The sequence below is a fragment of the Chiloscyllium punctatum genome, chromosome 40, assembly GCF_047496795.1.
Source record: "Chiloscyllium punctatum isolate Juve2018m chromosome 40, sChiPun1.3, whole genome shotgun sequence".
In the NCBI taxonomy this organism is placed as follows: domain Eukaryota; kingdom Metazoa; phylum Chordata; class Chondrichthyes; order Orectolobiformes; family Hemiscylliidae; genus Chiloscyllium; species Chiloscyllium punctatum.
The window spans coordinates 46956784-46975889 of record NC_092778.1 but is presented as its reverse complement, the minus strand read 5'-3'; the positions used below and the strand labels follow the sequence as shown (position 1 = coordinate 46975889).

General features: G+C 37.5%; 1 protein-coding gene across 1 annotated transcript in view; it reads left to right on the top strand.

Annotated features, from left to right (window-relative positions):
* Positions 1 to 19106, top strand: part of baiap2l1a (BAR/IMD domain containing adaptor protein 2 like 1a) — a 149636-nt gene that overhangs the window by 76501 nt on the left and 54029 nt on the right. Inside the window, exons 7-10 of the mRNA XM_072559825.1 lie at positions 7652 to 7804; positions 8526 to 8675; positions 11978 to 12119; positions 14025 to 14223. Of these exons, the coding sequence (XP_072415926.1) occupies positions 7652 to 7804; positions 8526 to 8675; positions 11978 to 12119; positions 14025 to 14223 (644 nt within the window). The remainder of the gene's footprint in view (positions 1 to 7651; positions 7805 to 8525; positions 8676 to 11977; positions 12120 to 14024; positions 14224 to 19106) is intronic.

Here is a 19106-nt window from a genome sequence, read left to right as displayed (position 1 = left end):
CTGCATTACCTAATCCTAATTCATTCTTAGTCTGAAAATTTTGTATGCATCATTTGAGAAATAATTTCATCTTGTTATGGATCAGACCAAACCCCCTCAATATATTATTAAGATAGCCTAGACTCTGGATTATTCTTATTTTAAAGGCACGTGCCAAGCATTGCATTCTGGAGGCAATTTGATTGGTCAAAATACCAGTTTTGAAGCAAAACATATACTTATATTCTCTAGTTCAAATACAGTGAATAAAGAAGATATTTGAATAACTTTGAATTACTAAACAGTAATTTTTCCAATATAATATACAATAAACACGCCCTTGGCAAATGTAAATTCAGTAAAATAGATTATCTCACATATAATTCTCCAGTACAAGAGAGAAAACATCAAGAGAAAACTGTATGAGAGAGACAGAGAGTAGAAACGTACTGCAGCTTCCAAACCCAGTTTTAAGACCCCACAACAACTGTTACTGAAAGTTCCTGGTTCTGGGGAAGCTTGTCCGCAACCATTTAGGCTGCTTCTATTGTTCCAACTTTTTTTTTAAAAATGCACAAGGCTTCTCAAGCTGCTTACTTTATTGGATACAAATACACAGCTTGGCACCTTTGTCTTAAAACATCACTTCAAAAAAAGGACAAAATACACTTCTTACCGCCGTAGTGTTGTCATAATCTCTTGCGTAGGTATTAGCAGCATCCAACAAAGCTCCACCAGGAAGAGACCAATGTCAATTGAACCTCCAGCTCTTAAGGGAAAAAAATCCAGTGACTACCCAGAGGATGCATTGGCAAGGCATTTACCTATACCTTTCAACTTGGACTTTCACCTTAGTGGGTGCTCTTTCTAGATTTAGACTTGGGTGCACGATATGGCAAACACATCACTGCCATAATTCTGCAGCTCGTTGAGGAAGAAAGTTACCAGGTTTCTGACAGTGGGAAAGTGTGAGATAATCTATTTTACTGAATTTACAGTGGGACAGTAGGAAACCAGGCATTTGTTCAGCCTAGGCAGAAGACAATCCCTCCTTTTTAGCCATTAATGATTTTTTAAAACTGCAAAATAGGTAAAGGAATGTTGGACAAGTTTGTCAGAGGTACTTGTTAATTAGATCGAAGGATTGAGGAATCTAGGAGAAAGTGAGGAGTGCAGATGCTGGAGATCAGAGCTGAAAATGTGTTGCTGGAAAAGTGCAGCAGGTCAGGCAGCATCCAAGGAGCAGGAGAATCGACGTTTCGGGCTTGAGCCCTTCTTCAGGAAGAAGGGCTCAAGCCCGAAACGTCGATTCTCCTGCTCCTTGGATGCTGCCTGACCTGCTGCACTTTTCCAGCAACACATTTTCAGCTCAGGATTGAGGAATCTGCCAATATTGTCAGTACAGTGCTGACTCCTGTATGGGTGCACCTTTCCGCCTCTATAGACAGTTTGGCAACTGCCTTGAGAGCAATACACAGATCTGCATGTGTCACTGTAATTGTAAGTACTCAGCATAAATGGTGATGTGGGAACTCATCCTTTACTCTGAGATAGGGTGGTGCCAGCAGGCACATCAACAGGGAGGACAGGTGACCGGCCCACCCAGGAGCTGCTGCTTGGAGCACTTTATAGAGGTGCCAGGGCCTATTACTCTATCATCACCACCACCGGCAACATGCAGAGACCACCTAGATATAATTAGTGGGAGCCAGAGAAAGAACTAAACATACCGAGAGTGCACAGGTGACATCGTTGTAAATGATCTCCCATAGAGCCATACAGCATGTAAATGGAATCTTTTGGTCCAACCAGTCCATGCTGAACATATTCCCAAACTCAACTAGTTCCACCTGCCTGCTCCTAGCCCATATCCCTCCAAACCTTTCCTATTCATGTACTTATCCAAATGTCTTAAATATTGTAACTGTGCCCGTATCCACCACTTCCTCAGGAAGTTTATTCCAGACATGAATCACCCTCTGTGCAAACAAAGAAAATTGCTCAAGTCTTTTTTTTAATCTTTCTCCTCTCACCTTAAAAAATATGCCCATTCTTAAAATCCTCCTCATAGGGTTAATGATAGATATATTTTCCCTATCTATACCTGTCATTATTTTATAAACCTCCTAAGGTCACTTCTCAATGTCCTATGTTTCAGTGAAAAATGTCCCAGCCTTTCTTTAAAACTCAAACTGTCCCTACCTAGCAGCATTCTTGTAAATATCCTCGGAACCTTTTTTGTGTTGTGAGTTTGTTATTTGTTAAAATTTCAGCTATAATATTTTTACAGTTGGACCTGTTTAAGTCTCTTTCACGTAAGAGATGAATGTCCTGTTCTGACATTCCAAGGATGAAAGAGTTTTGTAATCATCAAGCATTGCTCATCTCTAACAAGTAACCGGTGGCTTGACCGCAGAGGACTTTGGATTTCTAGGATCCTTTGAACTGTCATGTTGAGCTTAGCGGTCAAGACACTGCACTTTAATGTAGACAATACTGAGGCTAAACACTAAGTTCAGTCAATATCTTTTTGGCCTGACATGTAAGCATCATTCCACACTTTCACCTACTTTGTGAGAGAGAGAATGGAATCGATGATGATTCCACACATTTCTACAGGGAAGGTTTTTAGTTCTTTGTTCCCTTAATGTTGATCAACACTGGCATTTAAGGCTAGGAGATGTACAATAGGCAGCTCACTTGACCAGTGTGCTGTGGGGACTGGTCAGCTGAGGAAAGCTACACAAACGGTGTCTCATGAAGATTCAGCACTATCCTAGAAGATGCTCAAGGATTAGGGCAACTAAGTAGTTTACACGCACTCTGAAATTTTGAAGTGTTGCCGATGATGGAAAGGTCCATCAGCCTGACATCTATCGTGAAGGACTTCAGTATGCAACACTCCTATATGATAGTCTAGTGGAAGCCTTAACAGTTGTTTAACTGTAACCTTATGTATTATCTCAATGTCACTGCTTTTCTTTTCCCTTTAACAGTCAGTATGTGATATTGTGTGTGCATATATTAATGTGGGATCATCCAAAGAAATCAAGTGTACAATCTCGTGGATAACTGAACACTTAATTAGCTACACTAAAGGTCAAGCTACAGAAATAACAAGATATTAATGCCTATTGCACTTAGCGGAGGATGCTCGCCCAATTACCCACAAAATGTTAAACAATTTTGGAACCTCATTCATTCATCCTGGAAATAGGTTTTACTTAGTTCTCTCTGGCTTCTGGTTGTGTGATATGTTTCTCTGTCATGTTGTCTTAAATAGCCTTCTTGGTCAATGGACTGATCCTCCATCTCATCTTCATCCTTCCAAAAATTGCTGTCATTTTTCATTGTTTGCATCCAGGACATGTCTATTTTGTGAAGGGCATAACACAATGAATCATAGAATCCCTCCAATGTGGAAGTTGGCCATTTGGCCCATTAAGTCCACACCAACTCTCTATAATGCATCCCACCCAGACCTACACTCCATACTCTATTCCTGTAACCCTGCATTTCCCATGGCCAAACCACCTAGCCTACACGCACCTGGGCACTATGGGCAATTTAGCATGCCCAACCCGCCAGAGTTGTACAACTTTGGACTGTGGGAGAAAACCAGGAGCACCCAAATGAAACCCATGCACACGTGGGGAGGATGTCTGTGTGGAGTTTGCATTATCACCCAAGGATGGAATTGAAACCCAGATTCTGAGCACTATGACATATTAGTGCTAATATGTTGGAGGATATCCTTTCAGGACTGTACTCCAAGTCTCTGCCAGTGTAATCTGCGTATCCAAACTTCACTCAGGGAGGTCTATGGATTATCCATTTCAGCTCTAGTGGAAGCGTGAGAAGCTTAGTATCTTCGTCTGTCTCAATCTGAGGGTTTCATTAAAGTCATTATGATCCTTGTTTGGATAAGGTATCCTGTCCCTCATGAACTATTTCTGTATGAGCCAAGGGCCTTCAAAGGAGGGCACTGTCATTGCTACATGTGTTCAGTCTTTAGCATCCTACATCTGGGATAAAGTAATAACGGTGAAGAATATCAATAATCTAGTTGCTTATTCTCCTCAATGTGAAGAGCTGTGACTCTGGAAAAATTGGCATCAGTAACATCACAGATGCGTTTAGAGAATGAGAGTTGGGACACGCCACATAGAGCCTTGACTGCTCCCTGAAATGAATAGCTAGTGCATAAAAATCAATGCATTTGTGATCTTGAGGGTCATGAGGTGGAGTTTCTACCCAGTCCTTCTGAAGGCAAGTCTTCCTTCAGCAGATGCCTCACTTTAGACAGGACATTCTTAATTGGCACCTGTGCTGTCTTTCAAATAGTTGAAGAAAATGACACTGAAGCTTGTATTATCATCTTTCACCATTGTTTCTTTGGATGTTCACCAGCCACTTCTGCGTCTGGAAGCTGCAGAGAAGTTGCTGATGATTGCTACGTTTGCTGTTGAAGCCGTATGCTAAATCCTTGTTACCCACAGGGAGCAGGGGCACCTATCTCCTGCAGATAACAGAAAATACAAATGCCGCTATAATGGAAATCCCTTATCTATTGCAAAGGATCACAATCTATCAGGGCAATCAGTAGGAAAAAAAATTGGGTCAAGGTTAACCTTGCAAGTATGCAGATCCAGTATTGAATCAGCAGAAACCGAAAGAATGTAATAACTTCCTCTTGCGTCCTCTTCAGAACAGCATCAAGGTCAGATTGATTCCATGTGAAATCCATTAGCCGATGGTCTTTGGGGAGTGTGAGAAAGATTATGCAATTTATTGTAGGTGCTCCTGAGTCCTCATCCGTAGACTGAGGATTATTAACTGAATGAGGAGGGAAGTTAGACAAAATGTTTTACAGAGAAGTTAGCAATATGAATAATGCATCACTCACTCAACTTGTAGAGTTACCATTGCTATAAATTGCTGAATAGCCTCTTTTCTCTCTCCAGTAAAATATAATTCCTTTGAACATAAATGTCAATTCCTCTCAAATGTTTGTCTGGTACAGTTCTTCTGGTTTGTTATGTATGGAGAATTCAGAAAATAGAAATGTCCTGTGGAGGACCTGGTAATAACTTGTGTATAAATGGTTAGGGGTTAGGAAACAGAAGATAGTGGTGAATGAATGCTTTTTGAACTGAAGACAAGTATGCAGTGGAATATCCCAGGGGTTCATACTAGGACTATTTCTGTTACTGTTATTTAGAAATACCAGGCTTTGTACTTGAGGTACAAATGCAAAGTTTGCAAATGATCACAAACTTGAGAGTATTATAAAAGGCAGTATAATGGCAGGGTTCAGACTGGTAAATGGGCAGATGCAATGTGAAATATTAAAGTTCAGATGAAAAAAAAGTGGCACTTTTTTTAAAATCTAATTTTTTATTTTGAGGGGGATGCAATGATAGGGAGACTAGGTGCATGTTCACAATTGCCTTAAAGATATCTTTGAGAATTCACATAAATACTTCATAAATAGGGGCGTCAAATATAAAAACAAGGTAGTCGCACTGAATCTTTGCAAGTCACTGTTTCAGCTGGAATATAGTGTAAAATTTTGGGAATGTGTATAGAGTAGGTTTATTAGGATGATACCAAGGATGAGGAATCTGAACAATGTGGAAGGAATTGATAGGTTCAATTATTCTCCATTGAATAGAACAAATTCAAAAAAATCTCATTAAATTCCTATAATTTGAATTTCTAGGGAAAATGGGGTGAAACTGTTTGCCCTGACAAATTAGTTGATAACCAGAGGTCATAGATTTATAGATGATTGTCCAAAAATTAGAGGTGTAATGAGAATACTTTTCACACAGAGGCTTGTTACATTCTGAGTTGTATTCCTTCAAAAGTAAAAGAAATCCGATTTCAAGGATCTTACAAAAGGCAATGAGGCAGGTATTTGATGGGACCTAATTTCTATGATGATCCGGGAAAAGTTGGGGTGTGCGGCTAAGTCGGATAGCTCTTTCAACAAACCGGCATGAGCATGATGCGCTCAATGGTCCCCTTCACTGAAGGATTCTATGATTCTAATTTTGCCAAAAAAGACATGTTTAACAACATATATTGTATAAGTGAGTATCCTCCACATTGACACAGATTAAATCGCCTTAAATTGAGCAAATGTATTTTTGTTTAAGATGCCTGTTAACGTGTTATGTGATCCATATTATCAATGACTGCATCTGTCCACATGTAGATTCAATTTTTATAGTTTGTTACCTTTGAGAGTGAAAACTGCTATTGAGCAGAGAATGTAGTTAAAATCTAGTTTGAGATTAATATTCCAGAGAAAAGTAAGGATGGTCAACAAATGCCTGTCTTGCCAGTGACCCCCATAACTCAAAATTGAATTAAAACAATTCACTAATTATAGCTACTTGGTATTAAACCATAATCAAACATAAGCAATCATAATTATATTCCTATAGTCAGTTAACTAACTGTATTGTTGAAACTGGTTGTTAGACTGACAACAGGTGAAGGTCTGTCAAATTTTCAGTTCTATTTGTGTTTATCAAACCAACTCCAATTTTATCAATTCTAATTTGAGTAAACATCAATAATGAATGATATGAACACCACTGCTATTTTGCAATTAAGCAGTGTTGATAATTCTGAGAATTGATGAAGTGGAAGTTTTGGTGCTTCTTTGGCCCAATTCCTCATTTAACAAACTTAAATTTGATTGTCAATTATTTTTAATCAAACTTATCAGATTCTACTAATTTATTTAAGAGAACAAGAGGTTGATTTTTATAATTTGAGTGGGGTTGAATCCCTGATTTATTTGTATACACTATCGTATGCTTTTAATAAAGTTTGTGGGGACATAATTGCACTTCAGCGTTTGGCTGTTTGAGTTATGATTTAAATTGTTTATAGCTACAGGAAACACACCCATATTATAAGGAAGATGCAGGTTTGCATCACTGATATCTGTTTGTCATTTGAAGTCAAACCAGGAAACGGTTGGTTTGTATGTACCTTGACTTCAAATTGATTTCTATGAATATATTTCAAAATATGGAGTAAAAACAGACAAATCCAATACAAATTGGTGTGTTTGGGAAATATAAGGAGTAAAGTATATCAATGACTCAAACAAAATGTTTAATTTTTGGCTGTTTATTTTGCCTGTGACGTAACCACAAGTGACACATCTCCAAGGTTCCTGCCTCAAAGAATAGGAGCAATAAAAGTGATTTTCAAATATTTTAAATTAATTGACATCCTAGGATCATGGTTTGCTCGGTGGCCCACTCCAAGTACTTGTTCATTCCATCCCTAACCCCTCGCTGTCTCCCTTTCCCAATACTGGAGAACACCATTATCTGGAAGTTATCACCCCTCCAAGCCATTCGCTGTCCTGACTAGGACATTATCATTCCTTCACTGTCACTGGGTCAAAATTCTGGAACTCTGCCCCCCCTCTCCCAAGAGCATTGTGGGGCACTTACAGCATGGACCTCCGGTGGTTCAAGAATGCAACCCTACTTAAGGGCAACTAAGGAAGGGCAATAAATGCTGGCCAGCCAGTGATGCCCACATCCCATGAGTGAATTTAAACAAAAAATGTTATGGCTTTGTTCAAGATTACTGTTGCTGTTCAAAATAGACAAAATTAATATTTCTGTATTCTTTATCCCAGTTCTTAGCAACCATCAATACAAGGGAAAATGACATTCAGAGATTCATTACTGAGGGCTGCAAAGAGGCATTACTCGAAGAAAAGAGACGTTTCTGCTTCCTTGTGGACAAACATTGCAGTTTTTCCCAAGATCTAAGCAATTATCATGAAAAGGTCTGTGTAATTGAACTATTGAATGGGTCTTTTTTTAAAAGTCATTTGTTAGCATTGGGATCAAACTTTGAAACAATTAAACTATATAGAACTTTAGGAGATGGTGACATAGTTGCCATTAAACTAGTCATCCAGAGGCTCAGGCTAGTGCTCTGGTCTCATAGGTTCAAATCCCACCAAGACAGTGAATGCAATTAATAAATCTAGAATACTATATCAAGTTAGTCTCAAAATGGCAACAATAATTGGGTGTCATAAAAACCCACTAATGTCTTTTAGGGAAGGATATCCATAATCCTTGCAATGTGACTCTAGACTCAGTTGTGTGGTTGATTCTTAACTATCCCCTGAAATGGCAACTGCTCAATTTAAGGGCAATCAGGCAGATGATCTTGCCACCAACACCCAACTCCCAAAAAATACCTTTTTTTAAAAACTGAAAATAGCTGCACTTGATGTTGTATGATGAGCCTGATCATCAGTTGTCCCTGGGCAAGTGAAGAGTTACATAAAGTGTCTCTTCTGATATAACTGTAAAATCATGTGTCTATAGTTTAAATTCTATACTTCTCCAAAAGGTGGTAGCTATAATATATGGAAACAGCTATGTGCACAGTATAGACATAAGCTACAGAATCAAGTTATTGTCCTTCTAGATTTTAAAAGCAGGTTTTAAAAATTATCATTTTAATTCAATAAACATTACTTTTTTTCTCTTTAGGCCAATGGAATCCTTGGTGCCAAAATAAACAGATGGAAGGAGAAATGTTTTGATGCTACAAAGATACCTGAATTTTTAGGTGAAAATGACAGCCCACCAACGTATATATCCAGAACTCCTCAACCTTCTCCATTGATTGGACGATATACTGTGAGTAGCATGTTTTGGCAGGGTTAGGGAAAAGGAGACAATTTTTTTTCTTAAATTCTGCTACATGCTTGTAACATTTCTCTTGTTAACCATGGAGAAATAATTCTATTCAATCGCAAGACCCTTTTCTATTTCTCTTACAATGAGAAAGCAAAAATGAAGATAGAAGGAAGAATTCAGAGTAGAATAAGCTCATGCACTGTTTAGGAATGGAATTGCAGCATACAGGAGAAAGTGAGGACTGCAGATACTGGAGATCAGAGTGGACACTGTGATGCTGGAAAAGTTCAGCAGGTCAGGCAGTATCCAAGGAGCAGGAGAATTGACCTTTTGGACATAAGCTCTCCACCATTTCTGATGAAGGGCTTATGCCTGAAACATCGATTGTCATGCTCCTCGGATACTGCCTGACCTGCTGTGCTTTTCCAGCACCACATTCTCAACAGGAGAAACAGAGGCCCTCAATTGTAGTTTTAAGAGGGGCAGTTAACCAGAATCAGGCTGGATGAATTTGAGACTGAGCGCATCTGGGCAAGGTTTTTAATCTATTGAAGAGATATAGATAGCATTGGGTAGGCCAACATTTATTTCGGGTGAAATTGTGACTTAAGCCCTTATGTGTGATTTTAGGGTGGAGTGAGCATTTTCACATCTAATTCTGATTGGACCAGTATTAATTTCTCACCTTGTTATGCCTATCTGAAATGTCTCATTTTAATCAATTGTGAGCAAATGTGTGGTGGTTGTCTGACCTACAGTTGGCTTGAAGTGCCAAATTAGCATGTCTAAACTCATTCAACTGGGAACGAGGAGTAGACTGAATTCAAACAATGTCTGAGACTGAATTGATACTTCACTGACTAATCAGTGTGAAAGAAGATCAGGTATGTGAGAAGGCAATGTGATTTAAATGTTTGTTCTACTCTGGAATTTCTGGTGTGTAATTCCACACAGGATTTGAGTTGAAGAGTATTAGGTGGGTGAAATCAGTCTTTGTTAATAAAATGCTTGTAATAAAGACCTCTAAAGAAATGCTATTGGTATGAAGACCTCTGTAACAGATCAATATAGTTACATTTACAGTACCCAAAACATTTTGTTTTCAGAATTAAAGCAAAAAGTGCAATTATCTTGCATAAATCTGTTTTCACTGACAATTATGAATTTGTTGATTCTTATATTGTTTTTCCAGTGCATTCATTTGCTGTATTTCCTATGCAGATGTAAGAATACTGATGAGATGTTCAACTTTTAAGATTTTACTTGAGGTCTTAAAACTATAACTTTTAAACTTTTAGTCTACTCCTTGCCTCTAATTCTTGTCAAGTTGTTGGCATTTGCTGGATGTTGGCCCATGGATGCCAAAATATTACATAGGATGGAAAGTTAATTTTGGAAAACTTTGCACAGCTACTCCTCCACCGAGAACTTCATAAACAAGCTATTTCTTTCTTTGTCCAACATCTAAAAACATTTCTGACTTCCCTTGTCCACTGATGCTGTAGCATCTGACCTGATGCCCAATCTGAAATAAATCAGCAGAGAGCTGGAGTTAAATCTGTGGGCTTATTTGTTCCTTTCACGAATACTTATGTTAAGAAGGAATAAAGGTTAGCACTCGTTTTTAGGTAGCATTGACTTTTGTAGAAGTGTATTAAAGCATTAATGTGAAGGCAAACTCATCATTGTTTGATTTTGAAATTTACAATTGTGTATTCAAAACATAATTTTAGTTGAGGCTGATAGTCTTTAGAACATTAAGAAACTATAAAAATAAGACACTCAGGATTTCAAATGTATCCTTTCAATAATGTGACTCTCTTTTGCTGGACTTCTGTCATTTCAGGATTTTTGGTTAGAAAACATTTGTTCAAGAATAAAATCTAATTTTTGAAGATGCTCCTTAAAAGTCTTTAATGTTCACGCAAGCATAATTCTGTACTGTAATTAGAATAAGTTAGAAGTTGAACCACTAGTAGAATTCTCTCAGGAAAGTATTCGTTCAAAACAAATATTTGATCAAACATTTCCAAAGAATGTTAGAAGTAGCACATCAGTGCAATGGCTGAATATTATGTAGAGCTTATGAAAATGATGTGACAATATTGCAAGATAAATGATTGATCTCTAAATGAATAGGCACATAGTTTGTTTAGAAAACACCCATGTTTTGTTTGCATGGAACATGAAAGAATCTAAAAACAAAGAAATTTACACTGTTGGAAAGTAGCAGGGACATTGAAGAAACTGAAATTCTATACTTTGTACTTTATGCATTGCAGGTATCAATATATTGTATATATTGCTGATATTTGGCTTAACTACCACTTTCTCTTTCATTTCTTTGCATACTCTATGGTCACACATCTATATTGACTTCCTGTCCCTCAATACTTAAATCCCAACATTTAGATTAGATTATCTAATGTGTGGAAACAGGCTGTTCGGCCCAACAAGTCCACACTGACCCTCTTAAGAGTTACCCACCGACCCATTTCCCTCTGACGAATGTGCCTAACACTATGGGCAATTTAGCATGGCCAGTTCGCCTAAACTGCGCATCTTTGGATTGTGGGAGGAAACCGGAGCACCTGGAGGAAACCCATGAGACACAGGGAGAATGTGCAAACTCCACACAGTCATCCAAGGCTGGAATTGAACCCAGGTCCCTGGCGCTGTGAGGCAGTAGTGCTAAACACTGTGTCACTTTCCATATAATTTATAGAATCCCCCTCTATATAATTTCCTTTAATCCTTCCAAGAATTGTTACTTCAACCTTGAACTTCTTTGTAACCACACTTCAGCCATCTGGTATTCAAATTTGAGTAGGGCCTTAAATCTTCCACCATGTGCACCATACACATTTACCACCTCCCTTTTCTTGGTGTGTAAATTCTCAACCAGTAACTGGTACTTCTTTCCCCCACAGCCTTCGAAGCCTTCTGTGAGGGCTTCATAGAAATCCAAGTATGCCGTTTTCTAAGTTTGGGAAATCATTCAAGCAATATCTATCCTTTTTTGAATTTGCTAAATTTTACTAGATTATCATATATATGTTGCTGATAATTTCATTATGTTCAACTATTGGTGCCAGATTGATCTGTAGTTGTATAGATTTCATTTATTCCCTTTTAAGCCTGATCCCATTCTGGTTACTTGGTTCATAACCTCTAACAAGGAGTATACTTGGTTTTTGTTTTTTGCACAACTGAAAGAAAGAAATTTAACCCAGAAGTTAGTTCAATGCAACATCCTAAATATTGTATGTGAACAAATCAATAAATATTAAATGGTTTCCTAGGTACATGACCCTGCATTACAAAATAATTTGAAAATACCACCGGCTCCTCCTGGAAGAGTTCAGAAAAGTCCTCTACCAGACATGTTTAACAACCCAACTGCTCAACGTGTGGCCCCTGTTGAGAGAAACAATGATGGATTAGGTAAGCAAAAGAACATAATTATTGTGTAAGTGTAAAGTTTGAGTGCAATCTAGGTAGTGTTGTCTGATTTGATTTTTTTTAAAAATATAAGTACGAGTGATGTGTATATTTGGGTTTCTAAGAGTGATGCAAGCAAGGATTTCTGATTATACTGCTATTGAATGTCATAACAAAATGGAAGAAGGCAAAACTCTATGCCAACACATTCAACCACATGCGCAGACCACAATTTATCAGTCTCCAGCTACCACTGAGATTTCTTTTTAGTGATTTCAACAATGTTGATTTTTGGTCCGTAGAAATAGAATAGTCACCAGTTCAATGAACTTTATAATGAGTTTTGCACAAAAAGATGTTATTTCAACTAGTATGAAACAAAGCAAATAAGATTATCTCTTGAATGTGATCATTTGTATGAATTCAGTTTTAGTGATAAAATCATTCAAAAAATTTTAACCTGCAGTCTCTGGTAAAGTATAAGTTAATTTTGTTGATGAAGATTTGATTAAAGAAAAGTAGATACAATTCAATTGCTTTGTAATATTGGTAGCAACAGTCATAATCTGTAGAAAATGGATGTGAATATAGGAGAAATGGTTAGTACATTTGCAGATGACACCAAATTTGTGGTGTGGTGGACAGTGAAAAAAGTTATTTCAGAGTGTAATGGGACTTAATCGGATGAGCCGATGGTCCAAGGAGTGCCAGATGGAGTTTAATTTAGATAAATGAATGGTGTTGTATTTTAAGTCAAAGTAAGGCTGGCCTTCTACAATTTATGGTAAAGTTCTGGGGAGAATTGCCAAAGAAGAGACCTTGGGGTGCAGGTTCATAGTTCCTTGACGGTAGAATTCCAGGTAAACAGTAGTGAAGGAGGTGTTTGGTACACTTTATTGGTCAGTTCATTGAGTACTGGAGTTGGGATGTTGTGTTATGGCTGGACAGGATGTTGGTTTGACCATTTTGGAAAACTCTGTTTGATTCTGGTCTCCCTGCTTTAGCAAGGACGGTGTGAAACTTGAAAGGGTTCAGAAAAGATTTACAAGGATGTTGCCTGGTTTGGAGGGTGAATAGGCTGAGGCCTTTTTCCCTGGAGCCTTAGAGGCTGAGGGGTCGCCAAATGTACAGATTTATAAAGTCATGGGGCATGGATAGGGTGAATAGCCATGGTCTTTTCCCCAGGGGAGAGGGGAAAGGTATAAAAGGGACCTAAGGGGCACCTTTTTCACACTACAGGTAGTACATGTATGGTATGAGCTGCCAGAGGAAGTGGTGGAGGCTGGTACAGTTGCATCATTTTTAAAAGACATCAGAGTGGATATACAAGTAGGAAAGGTTCAGAGGGATATGGGCCAAATGCTGGCATATGGAACCAGATTAATTTAGGGTATCAGTTTGGCTTGGACGAATTGGACCAAAGGGTCTGTTTCCGTGTTGTACTATGATTGTCTGACTCTAAGCATAGAAAGTTCTAGATAGGGGCGTTTATATGTTCAAGAACCATTACTGCAAAATTATAAGAAATAACTTCCTTTTCCTGGATTATGGATATGTAATTTGGTCTTTCATTTAATACAGCACTTTCTTACTCATGAAATGTTCAAAAATGGATTCTAAATGTGGTTTCTTACAAAAAGCTTCAAAATAGAAACATTACTTTTCCTGGTTCCTATGTTGCTACTTTTTTAAAATGCCAGAACATTGTACATCTCTGAACTATTCAAGGAATAAATTACAGCCTAAATAGAATACTGTTAATGTATATGTCTTAACTTTCCTGCCTGACATGTTAGAGTTTGTTTTCATTCTTTGTTGTAGTTGTGGCATCCCTATATAGTTAAGGTACAGTACAGATGCTGTAATTGTTGAAAGTTAATAGTCAACTATTAAATATGATTTACACAGAGGACGCAAATCTAACAAGATCCATTTCCGTTGCAACTGGATTGAATATGGTTCAGAGGCCAAAGGTGAAAAGCATTTTTCCACATACAGCAGGGAATAACAAAAATATGTTGAGCTTCGCAGAAGGTGATGTGTTAACACTGCTGATACCAGAGGAAAGAGATGGCTGGCTGTATGGAGAACATGATATGAACAAAATGTGAGTCTCTCATTTTCTTTGAAACCATTACAAGATTTTTTAAAAGTTGAACTTGCATTGCTTTAGGAACATAGGCAAAGGAGTAGGCAAAATGTCTGACGTGGTTCTGTTAATAGCATTTTACCTCTGAATCACAAGGTTCTGAGTTCCTCTCACTTCAGGATTTGACCACAAAAGTTAGGGCCTTCATGCTGGTGCAGTACTGAGTGTGTGCTGTACTGTTGTAGACACCATGTTTCAAAAGAGGTTGCGCCTAGCTTTTTGGGTAGACAAAGCACCCATAGGTCTATTTTGAAGAAAACCGGGGATTATCAGCAGTGATCTGTCCAATATTTATCACAAGAACAGATTGCTGGTCATAGTCATATTGCTGTTTGTGAGAATTTGTGTGCAAATTGCCTACTGTTTCCTATAATACAATGGCAACTATGCTTCAAAAGTACATAACTGACTGCAAAACTATATAAATTTATCTTCATTTTTGATCGTTCAACTCCCTAAGACTGTACTGCCATGCACTTAGGTCAAATTTGTGTCTGAACTTTGTTTACCCACCACAGCATCTTATTCTTTGACACCTTTACCTGATGAAAAACAGTTGACTCATTAAATTATTAGAAAATATAAATTGCATTACATTTATAAAGATGCAACTATATTTAGAAAACTATTTTGTAAACTGCCGACTTGTTCTGTAATACCTTACATCTTATGAACTATTATTTCTAAAGCTTGTTTTCGAAGTTTTAAAGTAGTTCATACTCAACGCCACCATATCTGAGGGTTCCTAGTAGTTTTTGGCCACTAATATCGGCCCTAGTTCAAAACTCTGTAACTAGCAGGAGAATCCTACAATTGTACAGAAAAATGAGGCACAATTAGGAGCAGAATTGTACAAAAACATGAGCACAATTAGGCTTTTTGGTCCTCAAACCTGCTTCACCATTTAATAGGATTTTGGCTGACCTGACAGTGGTTTCATCTCCACTTTCCTGTCTATCCGCCATTACACATGCAACTTCCTCATTGGTCAAACCACTAGCACAAGTAGTCCAAAAGGAAAAACCGAAATTGCTAGAAAATCTCAACAGGTCTGGCAGCATCTATGGAGAGAAATCAGAATTAACATTTTGGGTCCAATGACCCTTCTTCACAACTCAAGAAATCCAATCTTGTTTTCCCCAAACATTTGCACGACAAAAAATTGAACTTGCATTTATGTAGCATCTTTCAAAACTTCATGGTCCAAAATGTTTTTGTACTTTTGAACTGTGGTCCCTATTATAATGTAGGAAGCCAAGTTCAGAAATATCACAATAGCATTTAAATATTGACAGACAATCTGTTTCTTTGGTATTAGGCAGAGCATAAATCTATTTAATTAAGGTATTTTCAATAACTTGAAGGTAAATTGCTACAATATTTTGAACAAACTTTCAATGCAGAATTAGGGCTGACTGACTTAGATCTTTGGGGTGTATCATGCAATTTGAATGTATTATAATGAGGGTCACTGGTCTTGTAGCTCCTAGTTTCTTGTTTTCACATTCACAAGTGTTTGAGTTAACTTGGGCTTAAATTTATAAGGTACACCACTTGCCAGGATCAGCTGTGTAGACTTGTGATTACTACAGGTTAAGAAAAATATTTTGCTGTGATTCCAATTTGTATTACTACTTACTGCTTGTGACAGGTTAAGGCCACCAGGAGATTTTCAGTCCCCATACAGACCCTATCTAACTGAGGGTGGCTTAGCATTCAGTTTCAAATGGAGCAGCAGAATCACGATGAAACAGAATTATTTAATGAGGATCCGCCCCATCAGGTGTTACTCCAACAGAATATACAAGCAAACACTGCTTGTGTAATGATATTAGTAAAAGATATCGCAAGTGCATGCTTCACTCAAGAAGCATTTGGACAAAGCTGCATTTTATTCCATGAGAATTTACAGTTCTGTCTTAATGATTATGAAATTGACTATTGCATGAGTATGCTTGTTTAAGGAATCCATTGTGGATCTGAGGAATCTGTTGCGATGCTTTCGGGATCAGACTCCATTATAATGTCTCTATGATGAAAGAACTTGCCAGCTGAACTTGGTTCAGACTGTCTCAGCCCATTGAGCCTGCAGTAATTGAAATGCCACCTAGCCACTTGTAAAGAAGCCCTGAGGCCCAGAAGTGTCCAGAGATAATAAACAGCACAAAGCCAGCATTTGAAAGATAATTTCTGCCCTTGACTGTTATAGATTCCACTGAAAGGTTTGGAGGGTTTGCTGTCTGAAATTGCTGATCTAACCACACCTTAAATTCTAAGAAAAAAGAAGAGGAACAAGTGAAAGGTTTGCCCTTGGCAGCCCCATTCCACACCAAATGCAGTTTAGAATAGTCGAAAGAAACTAGAAAATTGGTGGCACCAAGTTAAGCCTCAAGTTCTGCTTATCCTGACCAAAATTGTTGGGTTACTATGTCTTAGTTGCAACTGAAAGTAAAATTCCACACAAGATAATTAGTATATAGTTATACATTTTTGCTGGAGAGGAGCTTGTATTCTCTTGCAACTTTGATAATTTAGTCCCTGTATCATCATCTATTCTAACAAGCTTTTGCACGTGAAATAGTCACCTTCATGACAATTCTGATTTTAATTACCAGATTCACATCAGTCCTGTATAGCTAGGTCCTGAGTGTAAATAAGTTTGAATATTGTCGTATTTGTAAAGAATACATTATCTTCAATTAGAGTCTTATTACAACTCATTTTAACTTTCTGTATTTTAGTTTGAGTTGTAGCCATTCTGGATAAATTGCATTACAGCTTATGTGAGTAGGAGTTTGGACTATATTTCGGGTTTTACTGGTATGTAGAGTGTCCTTCTCTTTGAGTTATGGCTATTCAAAAGTGCTAAGATGCTGGATGAATCTCAAACTGTCCTTAGTTAATGTGCAATTACTAAAAGGATTTTTTTGTTTTTAAGAAGGCTGAGTTTAGTGCTACTGTAGTTCACAATGCATCATTCTGCATTAATTTAATTTTATTTTCTTTATCTACCCTTTTTATAGTAAAGCTGCATTATCAAGGTTACCAAAATATCTACAGACTGTTAAAAAGATCAGAGTTTTTCCAATACACTGCCATTCAGCAAAGTGTCCCTGAAACTAGGTTTCAAAAAACTGTACAAAGCTGTCATTGCAGTTTGTTGCAGAGTTTACTGTTTGACAACGATGTTCCGTTCAGGCTTACTTGATCAGTAATGATGTACCACAAACAAAAGCAAGAAGTGTAATAAATAATATACTACTTCTTATGCTTGATGTATGTGAGTAAACATAATTTATAATACATGAGGTGTACTAAACTTATTTTAAATGCATAGCCTTCTGTCTTTGAGACTTTATCAAGAATAATTTGCTTACACCATTTTCTATTGTCTCTTATTATTTTATTAACAGTATTTGACTGTGCTCTCGTGTAGAATGTCGTCATATTGTAGAATAATGGTTTGCTTTTAAGTTTCCACCCAGTATTAATCCTGACTTCATGGTATTATTTACAAAATATGCTACTAAATCATTTTTTTTGTTTATTCATTCTTTGAATATTGGTTTAGTTGCAAAGGCTGACATTTAACACCTGTCCCTAGTGCCCTGAGGAGTAGGTGGTAGGTTGTCCTCTTGAACCCTGAATAATCCATTTGATGAAGGTACTCCCATAGTGCTTTTGGATAGGGAGGATTTGACCTTGCAACAATGATTAATCTATTTCCTTCATGCAGATCCAGTGAGCATTTATTACAGATAAGTATACTTTTATATAAAAAAAAGTTGACACTGATCAGATGAACATGATGTTAAAGATCAGTACTTTGTTCCTACTTTAATTTGTTAAATATTATTGTGTTTTGGGTTTGTGGTGTTTTTGTATACATGCAATCCCTATTGGGTCAGCTGAGTTGATGGTACAAGGAAAATGCAGATTGAAATGACATTTTTGGACATCGTAGGTATTTGAATATAGTAGTGTGTGACATAATGTTAAAGGAATTGGCTGTCAAACTATTGTGCCGGATACAGAATACAATCTTTATATTGTACATTGTTTCTAAAACTGGCATTTAATGAGTTGCTGAATGATAAGTTAGCCTGGAAGCTTTAGACAACTAAACAACTGTTTGACCTTGATGCTATGGTTTCTTAAGTTATTTAAATTTCACTACTGGATTTTTAATTTTGCATTTCACTGACAACCAATCAGTATGCTCTGTTGCCTACCCTTGTGTTAGTCATATTTATTCTAAATTGATTTTGTGTGTTGTGGGATAGAGAGTGTAATTTACAAGCCTGAAACTGGACCCCACACCACCTCCATTGATTTCTAGTTTTAATAAAGACAGTGTGGTGCACACAAGTAACTCACTTAAAGCACTTACAGAGAAATATAGAAAATAGAAGCAGAAGTAAGCCATTTGGCCTTCAAGGCTCATCTGCAATTCAATAAGATCATGGCTAATCATCCAACACTGTATCCTGTTCCACTCTCTCCCTTTACTCTTTTGATTGCGTTAGCCCCGAGAACCATGTCTAACTCCTTTATTGAAAATATGTTTTGGCCTCAACTGCTTTCTGTGGTAATTCCATGGGCTCGCCACTCTTTGAAGAAATTTCCCCTTGTCTCAGTCCTAAATGGCCTACCAAATTCCTTAAACTTTGGCGACTGGTTCTGGACTCCCTGGTCATTAGGAACATCTTGTGCTGTGAGAATTTTATACATTTGAGATCCTGTCTCATTCTTCTAAACTTCTGTAAAAATAGTCCTGACAGAACTAGTTTCTAACAATATATCAGTCCTGCCTTCCCAGGAATCAGTCTGATAAACCTTTA